We start from the raw sequence: 15292 nt of genomic DNA on the forward strand, positions 1-15292 counted from the left end.
CGGCTGGGAATGAGGGATAAGGTCACATCATTGAAGACAGGGAATCAGGACTAAAAGTCTGCAGGCTCAAAACAGAAGACGCAAGGAGAATCAATCTCCGCAACCACCATCTGTAACTCCCATCTGTCAAGTGCAAGCGACAAAATCGCGGTCGTCTCCAGATCAAGGATATTCGTTGATACTCGCAACATCCGGAGTGGGCTCGAATAACACGGGTTTCGGCGCCGCTTGCCGGATACTCAACATCATCCCCTCCATTGCAACCCCACAACTGTAGTCAATTCTTCCCTGTGGGGTCTCTCAGCTACTCTGACTGGTGCGTTAATGTGCCGTCTCTTGGATTGCGTGCGCGCAACTGGTGCGAAGCCCCTCTCCTAGTTATTCAATATTCGTGTTCAACTTCGGTGCCGAGGCCGAAACAAATCTTGGGTTCTTAGTTGACATATCTCCTTCTTCTATGTTACAAGGATTCCAACGAGCAGATGAATATGCCGGCAAATGGGCCTGTTACCTTCACACGCGTTGACAAGATGCCACCGTCCGGGAAGTCGGATTCGGCTTTAAAAGATGCGCAGAGTCTCTCCAGAGATTCCATGCCAACCATCCGCGGGGAAAGACTCAACTGGAACTTCGTGGTCGGCATCATGCTCTCCGCAATAACCTTGGCATTTTGGCTTCTGCCTCCTGCTAGTGTCGCGAAGTCGGTTTTTATCGCGGACTGCGACGCGTTACCGAGCTTCATCAAATCTTCCGCTGCCGACAACGCAGTGATTACGACGGCCTCTATACTGGCCAATTCGTTGAATGTTTCCGGTACTTTCAACCAGGTTGCATTTTGTCGTGTAAATGGCAGCGTCCCTTATTCCGAAAACAACACTGTCTTTTTTGAAGTGTGGCTCCCAGAGACAAGCGCGTACAATGACAGATTCCTAGCTGTTGGTGAGTTCTTATTTGCTAGATTAGATGAAGTCCAAATTGGCCGTGATCGTAGTCCAAGTTAACAAATAGACAAGGCAACGGCGGCCTGGCCGGGCGCATCGACTATGCTGCAATGGTAGAGAATGTCAACAAGGGCTTCGCAACTTCGGGAGGAGACAGCGGCCATCGCGCATCGGAAAATAACGGGGGCGATGCGTACCCGGGAGGCATTTCTCTGCCATTCCTTCGCGACGAGAACCAAGTCCTTGCATGGATCCGCAACTCGATTGCGCTCTTCACACCTCCGGCGAAAGATATTGTACAGGCTTATTACAGCAAGGCTCCGAAACACACCTACTACAAGGGCTGCTCGACAGGGGGGGCCCAAGGCTTCGCGCTTGCACAGTATCATCCTGAGCTGTTCGACGGCATTATTGCTGGTTGTCCGGGGAACTGGTATTCGCATCTGGCGCTTTCTTTCCTGTGGAACCAGCAGATGACTCTCGTAAGTCTCCAAGCAGCATTATCCGCTCTACAGGACACGAATCTTGCTGCGTCTTGTTCCAACGCTGTTCTGCTCTGTTAACGCATCTCAGGGGTTTTCGTTCCTGCCACAGGAATCACTGAACATGATTACGAGTGCGGTACTGGACGAGTGTGACACCCTTGACGGTGTCCACGACCGAGTTCTCGAGAACCCTCTAGCATGTAGTTTCGACTTGGACAAGCTGTCTTGCACGACGCCCACAGCTAATTCGCCATCCTGCCTGACCCCGGAACAAGTCGCAGCCGCCAAGAATATCTATGCTGGACCTCGCCATTCTCAGAGTGATGCTAGCCTCTACCCGGGCTTTGATCTGGGCAGTGAGTCGGAATGGATCGTTCAAGAAGGTCTCCTATCCCTGTCTTTCTCTCTTCCTCTGCTGCAAAACATGGTTTTCGACGACTTGAGCTACAATGGCAGCACATTCGATTGGGCTAGCGATGTTGATGCGCTGGATAACAAGGTTGGCAGTTTGATTGACGCCATCAGCCCCAACCTGACTTCCTTCAAGAGACGAGGAGGAAAGCTACTTGTGACGCAAGGATGGGCCGATCCATACAACGCCGCAACCTGGCCTATCGATCACTTGAACGAGGTCGCTCGGGTGACAGGTGGCCTCCGAGATGACTGGTTATCTTTGTTTATGGTTCCAGGTGAGTCGAGCTAGCCGCCATTGGCAAACTTTCCCCCCCAAAGAGCGTTTGGCTGATGAAGCCCTCTCTGTAGGTGGTGGCCATTGTGGGGGTGCCTCGAGTTATCCCCACGTGCCTGGGAAGCAAAACTCCCTCGAAGCCTTGATAGAATGGGTTGAACAGGGAAAGGACCCCGAAATGCTCTTAGGTAGCTCACCTGCCGATGGGAGTACAAGGACCAAAAGGCTTTGTCGATGGCCGCGTACGGCCAAGCTTGTAGGGTCAGACATTGACAAGTGGGAGTCATTTATCTGCGAGTGATTTGTTAATACCTCTGGAGATGTGTGCTTGATCCTTAAGTACTTTGCAGAGGATTTACACCGCTGGATATTGAGGATTGAAGCGATGCTACGAGCTCCACAAGACATGAACTCAAGTCAGTGATTTGTTAGATACCAGTACCTAAGCCCAAATAACCAATTTGAGGTGCCCCGCGTCATCCCATAAGCCTATGAGCCCAAACTTGCATTCAGCGCCTTCTGCAACATCCCTTTGCCACTCTTACGAGGAGCCAACAAACTCGTAATAGAAATACCACGATTTGGTCGATATCACACAAAGTTCATAAGAGACTGCGAGAATCTCACGGTCAATATCCTTAAGGATGGTACGTGCAACTTCCCCAGCCACCTTGACTCTTTGGCGAGGCATATGAGGACGCTTACAGAGGTTCACAAACCCACCCATGTACATGGTCAAATTTGACTTCATGATCCGTCATCAAGATTATCTGGGCCACTAACAAAGAATCATATCGTGGCAATGCGAACCGAGAGTCGGATTCGTATTCCAATCCATGATTGATTGCATTCACTGCTCTCTGTGAAACGCTGAAACCCCGAAGCGGCAGTCGCCCCTTGTCCCTTCGTCAATGACGCCGATGCTGAAAAGGACCAACCAACATACGAAGCATTCGCGCTTCTGGCACAATCCGCTCCTGCAATGTGGACTTCAAACACGAGATTCTACCAAGAGATGGGAACTGAAGATACATGTAGTTTGGCTTGGTGGTTTTGACAAAGCGAAGACCTTTCGTTCCGAATTAAGTAGATTGATGGGCTCGCCGATAGCTAGAGCGCTGGGATAAGCGAGCCAGACGCGGGTCCTATCCTAGCAACAACGGTGGCACGGACGAGAAGCTTGCAGAAGAGAGACGGAGGATATGGCGTAGCGCTGCTCCAGGGGTGTTGAAAGCGGTTCAAAAGACCGAAAGATTGGGTAGTAGCATGTCAGCATTGCAGGGCTACTTACGTTGTTAGTGGCCGTTTGAAGTGCCGAACGGTTCGGACTATTCGGACGTATTCCCCCAATCGTCTGCAATTCACACATCGGCATGGCCCGCTCTTTATGTGAAACAAAAGGGCTTGGAGCAGAAACTGCCAAGTACTCCTAGCGGTATAGATGTCCACTTTGATTTGACAAAAAAGGTTTTCTGTTATACGGCCAATTCTCCCATTCAACCTTTTCGAAGCCATATCGAATGTTACATGCCTGCAGAAACAGGCCATCTGCACCCGGCAGGAGGGTATATATCTGTGGAGCAATCTTCGAACTGGGGAGCTCCAGACACAAAGGTTCGTTTGTTTCAGAAGGTGTCACCAAAGATGGCGCCTGTGCCCACCTCTCGCACACCTAATAGGCAATGAGGCTCGACAGTCGATATGGCCCGCTTCGGCGCGTGGGAGTCGCAAATCAGGAGAACTTGGTCTTTGTCGGCGTATCCGTAGTCTACACGAAAATCGCCATCATATTCTTTCTACACTAGTGATTCCAGAGAGATGCTTTGAAGAAGTGTCAAATGAGACATCCTCAACAGTCCCACGCTGACTGCAACTCAACACTTCTTTCAGGTCAGCCATCGATTCCGACGATTAATTGCTTCGTAGTCTCGGAAATTGGAATGTCTTTTACGAAAGGGGCTGAGATAAACTCAAGTCCATCATCCTTTGCCCTGCGTTCTATTCCATGTGAGCAAGCCCAGGTGGAGGGCCAGAGCGGCCGCTGGGAGGTCCCCTCCTTTCTCCACAAAACCCATCCGGAGCAAGAATTTTATGCTTACACCTACGGATACAGTAGCGTGTTCGGAAGATTTTGGTCTGATTGCTGTCAATAGTGGGGTTCCCATCCCAGCTCTGGCGTTTGTCGCTTGCTGTTGGTAATCTAGACCGAACGTCTTGGCTTGGAATGGGAGCATGCATCTCCTGAGTCGGTTCCACAGGCATGTCTGTGTTCGTAAGCCCTTAGTGACTGGATGAATGGGATATGTATTAGAGCTAAACGCCTTCGATAGACTATATTTAAGGCCACTGCTGATCCATCTATGGACTACTCTTCTCAGCTTAATCCACCATTGTGATATTCTTCTTCTTCGCTCATTCCCGTTCACTCTTTATCAGACTTGAAGTCATTCCATTCTTTTCTATCCCGCCTCCAACCGCAAACATGAAGGCCACTTTCGTTCTCTCTGCCATCCTCGGCCTGGTTTCCTCAGCTTCGGCGCATTACACCTTCGACAAACTCGTGATCAACGGTGCTCAGCAGGGCGGTGACAATACCTACATTCGCAAGCACCAGAACAGCTACATGCCCACCAAGTTCAAGAACATCCCGTCCGGTTCCATCTCGCCCACCGTTGCCGACTTCAGCTGCAATAAGGGCGCCACCTCGGCCGCAAAGGTCTTCACCGTCAAGGCCGGCGACAAGGTCGGCCTCAAGCAGGCCTTTGGCGGCACCGGCATGATTCACCCCGGTCCCACCCAGGTCTACATGAGCCCCGTCAGCAATGCCGTCTCCGACAAGGGCACCGGCACCTGGTACAAGGTCTCCCAGTCCCTGCTGTGCAAGGCCGGCAGCGCCGAGTCCCTCCGCACCTCCGCCTGGTGCAGCTACGGCGAGGACAATGTCCACTTCACCGTCCCCTCAACCATCCCCAACGGCCAGTACCTCGTCCGCGGTGAGCACATTGCTCTCCACGGTGCCCACAACGGTGAAGCCGAGTTCTACTACGCCTGCGCTCAGCTCGAGGTCACTGGAAACTCGGCGACCAGCATGCCCGGCACTGGTGTCAAGATTCCCGGTGTCTACAAGCAGACGGATGCGGCGGTGAACTTCAGCCTTTGGGGCAGCTCCACGTCCTACAACACTATTCCCGGACCCGACGTCATCCCCGGCGGCACAACCCGCGGCAGCGCCAACGGATCTTCCGGCGACAAGTCCATCACAGTCGCTGGAGGAAGCCCCGTTTCATCTGCTGTTGACGCCAAGGCTGATTGCTAAGCTTCGGGCAACATTTCTAGGACTGCAGAGTTCATCATGGAGACTTTGACTTTTGGGAGGATCCCGTGATTGCTAAGCGATTCCACGGCCAAGCACTACAGCAAATACTTCTTCTCAATGGCCGTACTCATCCAACACTCCTCTGGAGCGTACGTAATTTATTTCATGTATTTATGTATCCTGTATATACTTCGCTGCCGGCGACAGCGGGTATGTAAAAAGAATCGAATTGTATTCGCAGTCTTGCCTGTTGTTTGTTCCTCGAGGTGTCGATAATCCGGTCGAGCTGTGGCGATGAAAGCATCGGTGAACTTTCTCTTGACCCCCTTTGGTCATACTCGTTTCCTTTCGACCCCCCACCAGCTTATGTCCTCCGTATATTGTTCGTAGCGTCTCGATCGGTGTGACTTCGAAATCCCAGCATTGGTAACAACCTTGGTCGTTGTCGATTAGACAAAACATGGGATCAAACCCTGGACTAACACATGGCAGATTCGACCCATCTTCGAGCCATACTGGAAAACGCATGTGCGGCCCAACTCAGCGAATATTGTGCCAGTCTGAAGAATCATCTGATCTCTTTCGATAAGCCCATTACCGCATTGGTGAAAATAAATTCAGCCGCACTTTGGGCACATGCGAGTTACTAGGTTATACCAATATTGTGTTTTGGCGCTGCTTGTGGTTGGTCCAAAAAGTGCGCGGTGGCGCCGAGCCTGCGGCACGAGATCCTCGGCGGTCAAAAGACTCACAACCATATCCATGCCCGGAAATTACCCTTCATCCCCATAATTCCCTTCCATTGAAGTTTTGAGAGTCAACATCTCTTCTGGTGCATCAACCCCGAAAATTTGAACCACACTGTCTAACTTTGAGAGATTCGACTTGTGAGACAGCGACATGGCTGTTGCGCCGGGCCCATCTGGGCACCAACCTACAGCCCGGCAACTTGTCGAAGGAATTGCCGAGGAACATGGCATTGTGCCCGAAAATGATATGGCAGAAATTGGTACAATGAGCCAACGTATTCGGACAGTCGTGGAGAAAGCTTTGCTACAGAAAGACCAACTGATCGGGTCTTCCATATTGACGTATGATACTAACACTCATCGGATGGCATTCTCTGTTTGGCGTTAAGGCAGCTGCTGACTCTTACTCAAGACTGGCAAAGAACCTCAACACAAGCCATGCCCGTTTCCTCTTCGAACTTCTCCAAAATGCCGATGATAACAAATTCGCTGCGGCGAGGAGTCGCGGCTCTGATCCGTATGTGGTTTTCAGCGTCTACCGCGACCAGATCAAGATCAAGTGCAACGAAGACGGCTTTACGTACCGTGATCTCAAGGCTATATGTGCGATTGGCCAAAGCTCAAAGAATCGCAGTCATGGCTACATTGGGGAGAAAGGCATCGGTTTTAAATCCGTTTTCATGGCTGCTTGGAAGGTACATATCCTCTCAAACGACTTCTCGTTCAGCTTCATCCATCATAAGGGTGACAGCGGGCTTGGAATGGTGAGCCCCATCTGGGAGCCAGACTTTATACCGCAGGGTGACCAAGCCCCGAGTTGCATCACACTCCATCTCCATCAATACGATGATACGTCTCTTTCAGAAGCGATGAGACAAAGAGAGGAGATTGATAGAGAGTTCGCAAATCTTCCAATCACGGTTCTCTTTTTCCTGAGGAATTTAAGACGTATCGAGATCCAATTGCACAACGACGATGACGAGGAAACAAGACGAGTGGAGTATTCTCTTCCCGATTCCAACTCAGCTACGCTAATGGAAAGAGTGTGGCTACCGCAACATGGTCGTTCTTCTGGCGAATCTATCCAGAGAAAGTATCATGTCACACGTCAATCGATTCAAGATGCTCCTCCAAACGAGAATCGAGAGTTTTCTGAGGGCAACAGCCGTGCGGATTCCGAGACTGAGATTGTTCTGGTTTTCCCCCTTGATGAAGACAACACTCCAATTGTTGAGAACCAGTCGGTGTTCGCATTCCTTCCAACGAGGCCCATGGGCTTCAAGGTGAGTTGACTTTGGCAGCATGGCATTTGGCACCCACCTATGAGAACGAAACCATGCTAATTCTGAGCATGAACTATAGTTCATTATCCAAGCCGATTTTGTCACCAATTCATCTCGCGAAGGAATCGTGACGTCATCGGCACGGAACTTGGCCATCAGAGACGGCATTGCGACATGTTTTGTTGAAGCGATGGAAGAATTGTGTCAGCATCCCACGTTACAATTCCAATGGATGAGGTGGCTTCCCCAGAGACATTCATATCCTTGGGGCAGCTTCTGGAACGCCTTGCTCGAGGACATTATGAGCCGTATCAAGAAGAGCAAGATCCTTCGGACAAGAGGTAGCGGCCGCCTAGGCGAGATACACGCGTTGAGGCGTCTGCAATCCAACTGGCTTGACGGAAACGGGACTCCGTTGTTTGAGGACCTCAATGCTGAAATCTACACCGCTAAAGAGTACAACATCACAGACTTGAGCTTGCTTGAGCCTTATGGTCTTCGATGGCTGTCTGCAGAAGAGCGGATAGCTCGTGTGGAAATGGACCTAAGCCAACCGACCGACAAGTCGCGGATGAAGAGCCCGTCCACCAGTACGCAATGGCATTCATTGGCCGCCACTGCAATTCAGAGACTCGCAAATACTGCCTCTCCACAGAACCTAGCGAGGATTCACTCTTTGGAAATCATACCTCTGAGAGATGGTAGTTGGACCTCAACCAATGGCAGCAGACGACCGATCTACTTTCCTCGCTGCCAGGATGGTCTTGAGATTCCTGCTAACCTTCCTCTGTCTCTCGTCAGCCTGGATGCATCTGTTATTGATGAACGACACAAGCTCTTTGAATTGCTGGGTGTTCAAACAGCGGCGGCTGAAGAGATCCGAAGCTTCATTTTCAGGGATCCAGTCCCAATGTTGAAGACCGAAGCGACTCTGTTGGCATCCGTCGACAACCTAAGGTTCCTCTATTTATCTCATAGTACTATTCCTGATGAAGAGAATGCGACCGCTTTCTCTAGCGTCTTTGTTTTCGACCATACAATGGAGGTTGGGCTACCGCATCATCAGGATATTTACCTCGCAACAAACAATCTCTACGGTCCTCACCAACTTCTGCAACCTACCTCGAGTCAAACAGGCGGCTTCTTTGTGCCATTTTTGCACAGTCAGTATTCTGAAAGTCCTCCAGAGACACCGATTGGATCGCAGCAGACTTGGTCCGATTGGCTTGAACATTTTCTTCGAGTGCGCAGTCGTTTGAGATTGACGGCCGCGACATCTCCAGAAAACCTCTCTCCCGAGCTTGACTACGTCCGCATGTTTCGCCCGGCATGCTTTATTGGCGCGCTCCAGCATCATTGGACACTCCTGGATAAAGATGAAGATGCTAGTCCGAGATTCATTCGCAAGCTCCGTACCCTCAGCGTCGTTTGTCAGGATGGCAGAGAGTACCCACTGTCAGAGACAACATTGCCGCTGTCTGAGCTCCAAGCTATATGTTCTTCATATCTCGAAGATTCGACGATCAATTTTCTTCAAATTGACGAGGCTATTCATTCTGCTTCATATCAGTCGAAATGGGCTTTCCTGGTCGACGAGCTTGGCGTCCGAGCTCGGGATGACGTGAACTACTATCTCTCCATTCTTCAATGTATCATCGAAGCTCAGCCCCAGCAGAGCAATTACAGCAAGGCTTTGAGCATCGTCTATGAAATGATACAACTCCGGTGTGAAGAGTCTGCATCCAAGGAGCAAGTTAGGACAGTTGTGAAGTGAGGAGCCCTCACCCGCTACTACGAAGTATCAAATCTCTGACAAGAGCAGTGACTTTTGCCGCCAGAAAGAATGCATCTTGGTTCCAAAGTTCAGCAATCAAGGGGAACAAACGAGAGTTGCGCTTGGAATCACTGCAGTTGAGAATACTCCACTAACCTGGACAAGGCCAGATGCTTGTGTATGGACAGCCCCAGGTGTGCCGTACGCTTACTTTGCCCTAGAAAGACAACTAAGCAAAGATTTTTCCGAAGACCGAGTGGATATTTTGAGAAGATTTATGCAGAAGACTCTAGGAATAGGTGATTGGGACCAAAACTGCTGCATCCAGGAGCTGAAGCACATGGGGGAAATGAACTGCGACGATTTCGATTGGGTTGTTGAAGTATACAGCTTTCTAAACAACTGCAATATGCCGGAGCATCAACTGAAAGATTTCAGGTAAGATGAACGACCTCTTCCTCGAATTGTGTTTTTTATTTTGATGGTTTCAATTATAGGGCCAAATTCAGGACAATGCCTCTCATCTTCGTTCCGAATGGCGAAATGTCAGGATGGTGTACCACAGCCGAATGCCTTTGGTCGAGCGGGGCCAAGATACACGGACGAACGACTCTCAGCTCTATCTACGAAGACTTGGAAGATTTCTTCGTCGAAAAACTTGGAGTGCAGAGACTAACTCTTACGATGGCGTGCGACGAGCTCCTGAAGAAGGGACATGGAGGACCCTCGGACACAGTCGCGAAAGTCAAAGAGACAATTTCGGCAATCAACACCCTTCTTCAGAGTACAACATCGTATCCTGACCCCGGACCATTGCTTAAAAGTGCCATATTTCCCATCGAATATCCAACTGGAAAGGTTTTGCTGGAGACTGCTAGCACACAATTTGTGATCAGAGACCGCAAGCCTTTGGCCGAGATGTTTGCCTCCAAAGTCAAATTTCTTGATTTCACTCTAGACGAAGTCCACGAACTTGGCAACTATTTCTCTTGGTTAGGCCTCGATTCTCGATATATTTCTTCTTCCGTGAAGGAGATTTCAACTGTTGCAGGCGATTCCCAACTCCGACTGCGACATCCCGATAGAGACATCAAGAGAAGGGCAAGCGGAATCTACAGGTAGTCATCAACGACTCCATCGACTCCTCTAGAATTTGGCTAATTTGATTCCAAACTCAGGGTTGCATCCCACTTCAACAGCCCCCGTGTAGACAACACATTGAATCTTTATCATACCCTTCGGGCCACTGAAGTCTACGAGACACATGGAATCTCTTCCGAGGTACACCTTGCTCAGGATGGCAAAGCACATATTCACGTCAAGGCATCAAGCGAGCTTCACATCCGAGACACGGCCGGTTGTTTACAGATTTACGTCCCTGTTGACAAGGAAAGACAAGATTTCTGTTACCACTCGAGTCTTCCGAGACGTCTGTTGGAGTGGGTGATGACAGAACCAGAAACACAGATCTGCGGTGCGATACAGCACCGAGCCATCAGTGCGATGAGCTCAGCCCTCAATGCACCGATCGAAAGCGTGTCTCAAATTCTGGAAGCAGAGGGCATTATCGACGTGGGCGGTATTGGAAATGATCAAGATGAAGATTCAGAAGGGGGTGCTGATGCCGTTGCCTTGGCGCCACCTTTTGAGTCTCCACGACGAGAAGGCTTCGTGGCAGAGATGCCTATGAGATTCTTTTCATCGACTGGATCTTGTTCAGTTTCTGGACCTATTGTACCTCCTCTTTCACAGGGAATCAATACTCCCGTGACACCTGAGGGCAGCGGAAGATATCGTTTACGGCCCGATTTAGATGTTGGTGCGACCACCTCGACCCCGGCAACTCCGGTCCATCAGTTTGGCCAAACTCCCAAGGCATCCACTGCGGCGATTTCGCCCAGAGATGATGGCTTCAATGCAGAGTATCTGAGAATCTTGAGCAACGTCATCTTTGCTGCTCGGCGCAGATCGTTTCCCGAGTCCGGTTCTCCTAGAGCTGGGCAGTCAGCAGGAGGTAGTAGCACTCAAGTTTCCCACATGCAATCGTGGATGCCGCCAGCAAGAGACAAGAAGATTGGCGCTGCCGGCGAGCTCTTTGTGAGTAAATTCAATGCCCCCCCATCAGACCTTGCGCTCATATTGTCCTCGATGATTCCTCAAGAATTTTTTTGCTAATGGGTTTCAGGCTTATGAGCTGCTCTCACATCTCACACCCCCACTTCCAGGCTTTTGCATGGACGATTGGCGAAGCACAATGCGTGAATTCGTGGCGGTCCATCCTGCATACTCCTACGTAACTCCTTGGGAAGGGCAAGAGACTGCGGATATCGTTTACAACGACAAATTCGGAGTCCTGACTGAGATCCTTATCGACAAGGGGTATTTACAGCGAACCAAGTGGATTGGCAAGAGGCCGCAATACTTGATCGAAGTCAAGACGACGCCTGGCGCTGCTACGAGGCCGTTCTACGTGAGCAAGAATCAGTACAACAGGGTACGGTTCCAAACTCTTCCACAACGAGTGAAAAATACAACTTGGCTAATTATCTCCTGGTGTGCATCTAGATGAGGGATTACACGAATGCTTCGTCATCCTCGAGAGGATTCTCCACGATCTACATGCTTCTTCGAGTGTTCAACGTCAGTACCTCAGACATTGACTTCAATGTCTATGTGGACCCGTTTGCCTTACAGCAAGACGGCGCACTGATCTTCACGGAAAATACTTGGCAGGTGGTTCCGGCGCAAGCCAACAAAATTGCTGGACAACGTTGAATGTCATGATGTTTGAAATCTTCTCAGCTCATCGCCAAATTCGCGAAGATCTGGTCTAGGTGTCGGTTCATACCCCTTGATCGCTGGTTTTCTGTCATTCCAAGATTTCTATAGATCTCTCTACTTGAGTTCTCACATTTAGATGATTCGTATCGTTCTGACTCCATGAAGGCCGCTATTGGTTGACGCGGCTTCATCGGCGATGTGTGCCATATTCCGCAATATCTCGACCTCTTCTGGGTCATCAGTCACTGCCAGCCCAATTCTTTTGAAAACCTTTCTCTCCTTGTCTACTGCCATCAGTAAAAGACACGGGACAAAGCTATCAGGCTTTTCCTGATTGTATGCGAGAACCTAGTATATCGATCCGGCGGTGTTCTCGTTTTCGAAGCTTTTCTGGCCGACATCCAAGTATATGAGAGGGCCAATGTTCCAATGTTCCTTCCCGGCAGATTTGACAATGGCGCCGTTGACTCTCATGTAAAGAGTTTGCCTCCACAATCGAATCCCAACCTCGGCGATGGAAGTCGGGGTCGTCAGGATCTCTCTTGTGCGACATCGTACCGAGGCCGTAGGTTGCCTTGCTGAGCCTCTTGATTTTCGACGTTGGGCTTTTCTCCAAGCTTTCTGGCAATCTTTCTAGGTAACACTCAGCCACCGAGTGCTCCCGGCATTCCCAGAAGATTTGATCGCAACCGAAATGAAGTACACGAGGGGAAAATAGACGCTCCTACAGGACCCATCCGCGTTTGTTAAGATGGCCCTGGTCAACCTCGTATCTGCAGAATTGAAGATGGACGATGCTGCAGTCAACATGATCCTTTCCAGCCCGAAACCTTTCACATTCAGGCATAGATCGGCATTAAGGCTAAGTCTCGGGTTCCGCTCGAAAAATAGGCCCTTGGAACTGTCGCGGGCTCCCAACGCAGAGATGTTGCAGAAAGGAATGGGAGTAGACCTTGTGCATCAGATCCGCTTCGTTCAACCAGTCGGATAGATCGTCTCGATCTTGGAATATGCACAAGGAATCCATCCAGAGAAACCGCACGCCCAGACGTCGTGTGACTTGAATGGCTTCACGAAAGGTCTTGGGAAGCTTGGAGAGCTCGGTGCCTTCTCTGAAATCGTTGCAGGTAGCCTTCTTCAATTCCAAAACTGGAGCCGAGCCCCAACAATGACTCAAGGTGGCATATCGATCATTGTGAGAAGGCGGTTCTTCGAACGTGATCGCAAGACGCACACTGTCAAGACTGCCACCAGAGGCTTTGCGGTCGAGCAATCGAGTGGGATACCATGGTTCTGCTTTCAGGTCATTGTTGGATGCTGCGTGGGCGGATAGGCATGCTTGCATCCATGACCTTACTTTGGCCCACGCTTCTTCGAAGGCAGTGCTGTTGCTGCAGAACAGGACCATCTTTCCGAGATCTTTATCTAGCGCCAGTTGGACATTAGGGAAAACTTTGGACTTAGTGGGAAGGACACTCACCATCACCTCTTTGTGCCATGTATACAAATTCGGTCGGAATTTCGTTTGTATTTGGACATGAAGCTTTCAAGGATGACACGACGCACGACAAGTAGCCATGTGCGGAGTCAACCCGTTCAGTCGAACATCAGCCAAGTCAAATTCACTAATTTCACTGCAAATCCAAGGCTGGAAGTTGCGGTACGTGAAACTACTTGGATTGAATGCTAGCGGCGCCAGACTATCAGCCTGGGGCTGAATGCTGAGACAACTATAGCGCCATCGGCAAAAGTTGGCTCAGCGTCATCATTCATTCTCGAGGCTGTTCGTGTCTGTATTGGAACTCGTAGTCACTGAAGATCGCCGAGTCTCATGCACGAATTATAAAACGCAAAACTCTAGACTAGCATTCGCATACGAATCCGAGGTTGATGATATGGGATCAATGATGTTGCGGGAAGAATCTGACAAGGGTGTTCGCCGCACCTAACGATGGACCACGCTTTCCAATTGAAAGTCGTTCTGACAATTAACTTTGCAATAATGTTCTGACTACGTATCCAAGGTGGATGTACGCTTTCTTGAGGCCATTTTGAGCTCAGAACTGGCTACTCGAACAACTCGTGGGCATTATCAGTTGAAGCGACAGATGGAGAAAGTTCACACCTCGGAAAGAGAACACCATTTTGTCACTACCATGACTGATGGATTCCGAGGTACAATACTAGATGAAGATGGTACAGAAGTAGAGGGAGTAGACCAATGACTATTGGAGTAAGTAAAAAGGGGGTTCGCCAGGTTAAGCTGGCAGAAGCCCGCCCAACAACCCTTTTGCAACCAGATGCCTTCTACTTCAAAAGACTTTGACACAGTAAGCTGAGGTACTGCCTCCGATATCTAGATCGATTTCGGATTTGGAAAATGAGTTTCGGTCCATAATCTTGCTCGAAAACTCGGATGATGTCGGAGAAACAGCGAGTCAAATAATTGCGCACCTCGTTTAATTGAACCTTTTTGCCAGGTTTGCCACAGAGTTCCGAAACTCCGGAAACCCACTCAAATCAGAATGGGGTAGTTTTCGACCCTCCACGTGTGAATGCTCCAAACATGTTGGAGACTCCGATATAGCAGACGCAGCTCGGCCGGTCCAGCTGCAAGCCTCAGCTCCCTCAACGGTTAACCTGCGCGCCTTTGCCGATCGGCTCGGGCGGGCCCACAGATGCCCGCCGGGCGGCGGGTCCAGGCCCTGCAGCCGCCTAGAGACAGGCCGTCGGCGCGCGCAGGTGGCCAACACCCAATATGCTTTTCTCGACCGCCCACACACACCACACACACTCAGAACACCATTTGAGATGTAGACCGCTATCGTCATTCCGGTCCCCGGAGTCGAACACCTTAGACGTGCCGCGCACTAAGTGAAAACTAGCGGAGACACCGTGCCACATCCCGCGCTGTCGGATTAGACGAGCATGAGCGCCTAGGCTTGGCATGGAGCTGATCTACTGCTGTCGCTGTCAGTGTAGATGTTAGATGGTTCCAGATGCTGGCGGGCGGATTGCATCCATCCAGAGCCCAGACGGCTCTGGCATATTGTCTATCGTATCTACTACCCTTAACCATTCCTATATGTGCTACTAATTCACCAAATTGACCTTACCACTGCCGGAGAATGGAGTTCTGGATTTCTGCACCAGTCGCGGACAGCGAAGGATGCGTGGATGGGCCCATATTGATCAAACGGCTTGGTGTGATGCACGCACTTAATTTTCGCCAGCAATAGTGAAAAGACGAGGCGTCTTTGATCAAACGCTTGGAG

The 15292-nt window shown here is 50.2% G+C and overlaps 5 protein-coding genes across 5 annotated transcripts; 4 read left to right on the forward strand and 1 right to left on the reverse strand.

Moving 5' to 3' along the window:
• Positions 1 to 530: 530 nt before the first annotated feature.
• CORC01_01003 (tannase and feruloyl esterase) lies at positions 531 to 2415 on the forward strand (the record flags this gene model as incomplete). Its single annotated transcript, XM_022612659.1, has 4 exons — positions 531 to 939; positions 1014 to 1423; positions 1515 to 2115; positions 2189 to 2415. The coding sequence occupies 4 exons, from the start codon at positions 531 to 533 to the stop codon at positions 2413 to 2415; spliced, it is 1647 nt and encodes a 548-aa protein (XP_022480820.1).
• A 2181-nt stretch (positions 2416 to 4596) lies between these two features.
• Positions 4597 to 5430, forward strand: CORC01_01004 (fungal cellulose binding domain-containing protein; the record flags this gene model as incomplete). The annotated part of the gene is made up of 1 exon (XM_022612660.1): positions 4597 to 5430. The coding sequence occupies one exon, from the start codon at positions 4597 to 4599 to the stop codon at positions 5428 to 5430; it is 834 nt and encodes a 277-aa protein (XP_022480821.1).
• Positions 5431 to 6330: 900 nt separating this feature from the next.
• On the forward strand, positions 6331 to 9236 carry CORC01_01005 (uncharacterized protein; the record flags this gene model as incomplete). Its single annotated transcript, XM_022612661.1, has 3 exons — positions 6331 to 6521; positions 6592 to 7462; positions 7542 to 9236. The coding sequence occupies 3 exons, from the start codon at positions 6331 to 6333 to the stop codon at positions 9234 to 9236; spliced, it is 2757 nt and encodes a 918-aa protein (XP_022480822.1).
• Positions 9237 to 9645: 409 nt separating this feature from the next.
• On the forward strand, positions 9646 to 12011 carry CORC01_01006 (uncharacterized protein; the record flags this gene model as incomplete). The annotated part of the gene is made up of 5 exons (XM_022612662.1): positions 9646 to 9674; positions 9734 to 10354; positions 10415 to 11333; positions 11422 to 11730; positions 11802 to 12011. 5 exons carry the CDS (start codon positions 9646 to 9648, stop codon positions 12009 to 12011), a joined length of 2088 nt encoding a protein of 695 aa, XP_022480823.1.
• An 868-nt stretch (positions 12012 to 12879) lies between these two features.
• Positions 12880 to 13362, reverse strand: CORC01_01007 (heterokaryon incompatibility protein; the record flags this gene model as incomplete). The annotated part of the gene is made up of 1 exon (XM_022612663.1): positions 12880 to 13362. One exon carries the CDS (start codon positions 13360 to 13362, stop codon positions 12880 to 12882), a length of 483 nt encoding a protein of 160 aa, XP_022480824.1.
• Between the last annotated feature and the right edge of the window lie 1930 nt (positions 13363 to 15292).

The sequence above is a fragment of the Colletotrichum orchidophilum genome (genome assembly GCF_001831195.1).
Source record: "Colletotrichum orchidophilum strain IMI 309357 chromosome Unknown Scaffold_5.1, whole genome shotgun sequence".
NCBI classification, from domain to species: Eukaryota; Fungi; Ascomycota; class Sordariomycetes; order Glomerellales; family Glomerellaceae; genus Colletotrichum; species Colletotrichum orchidophilum.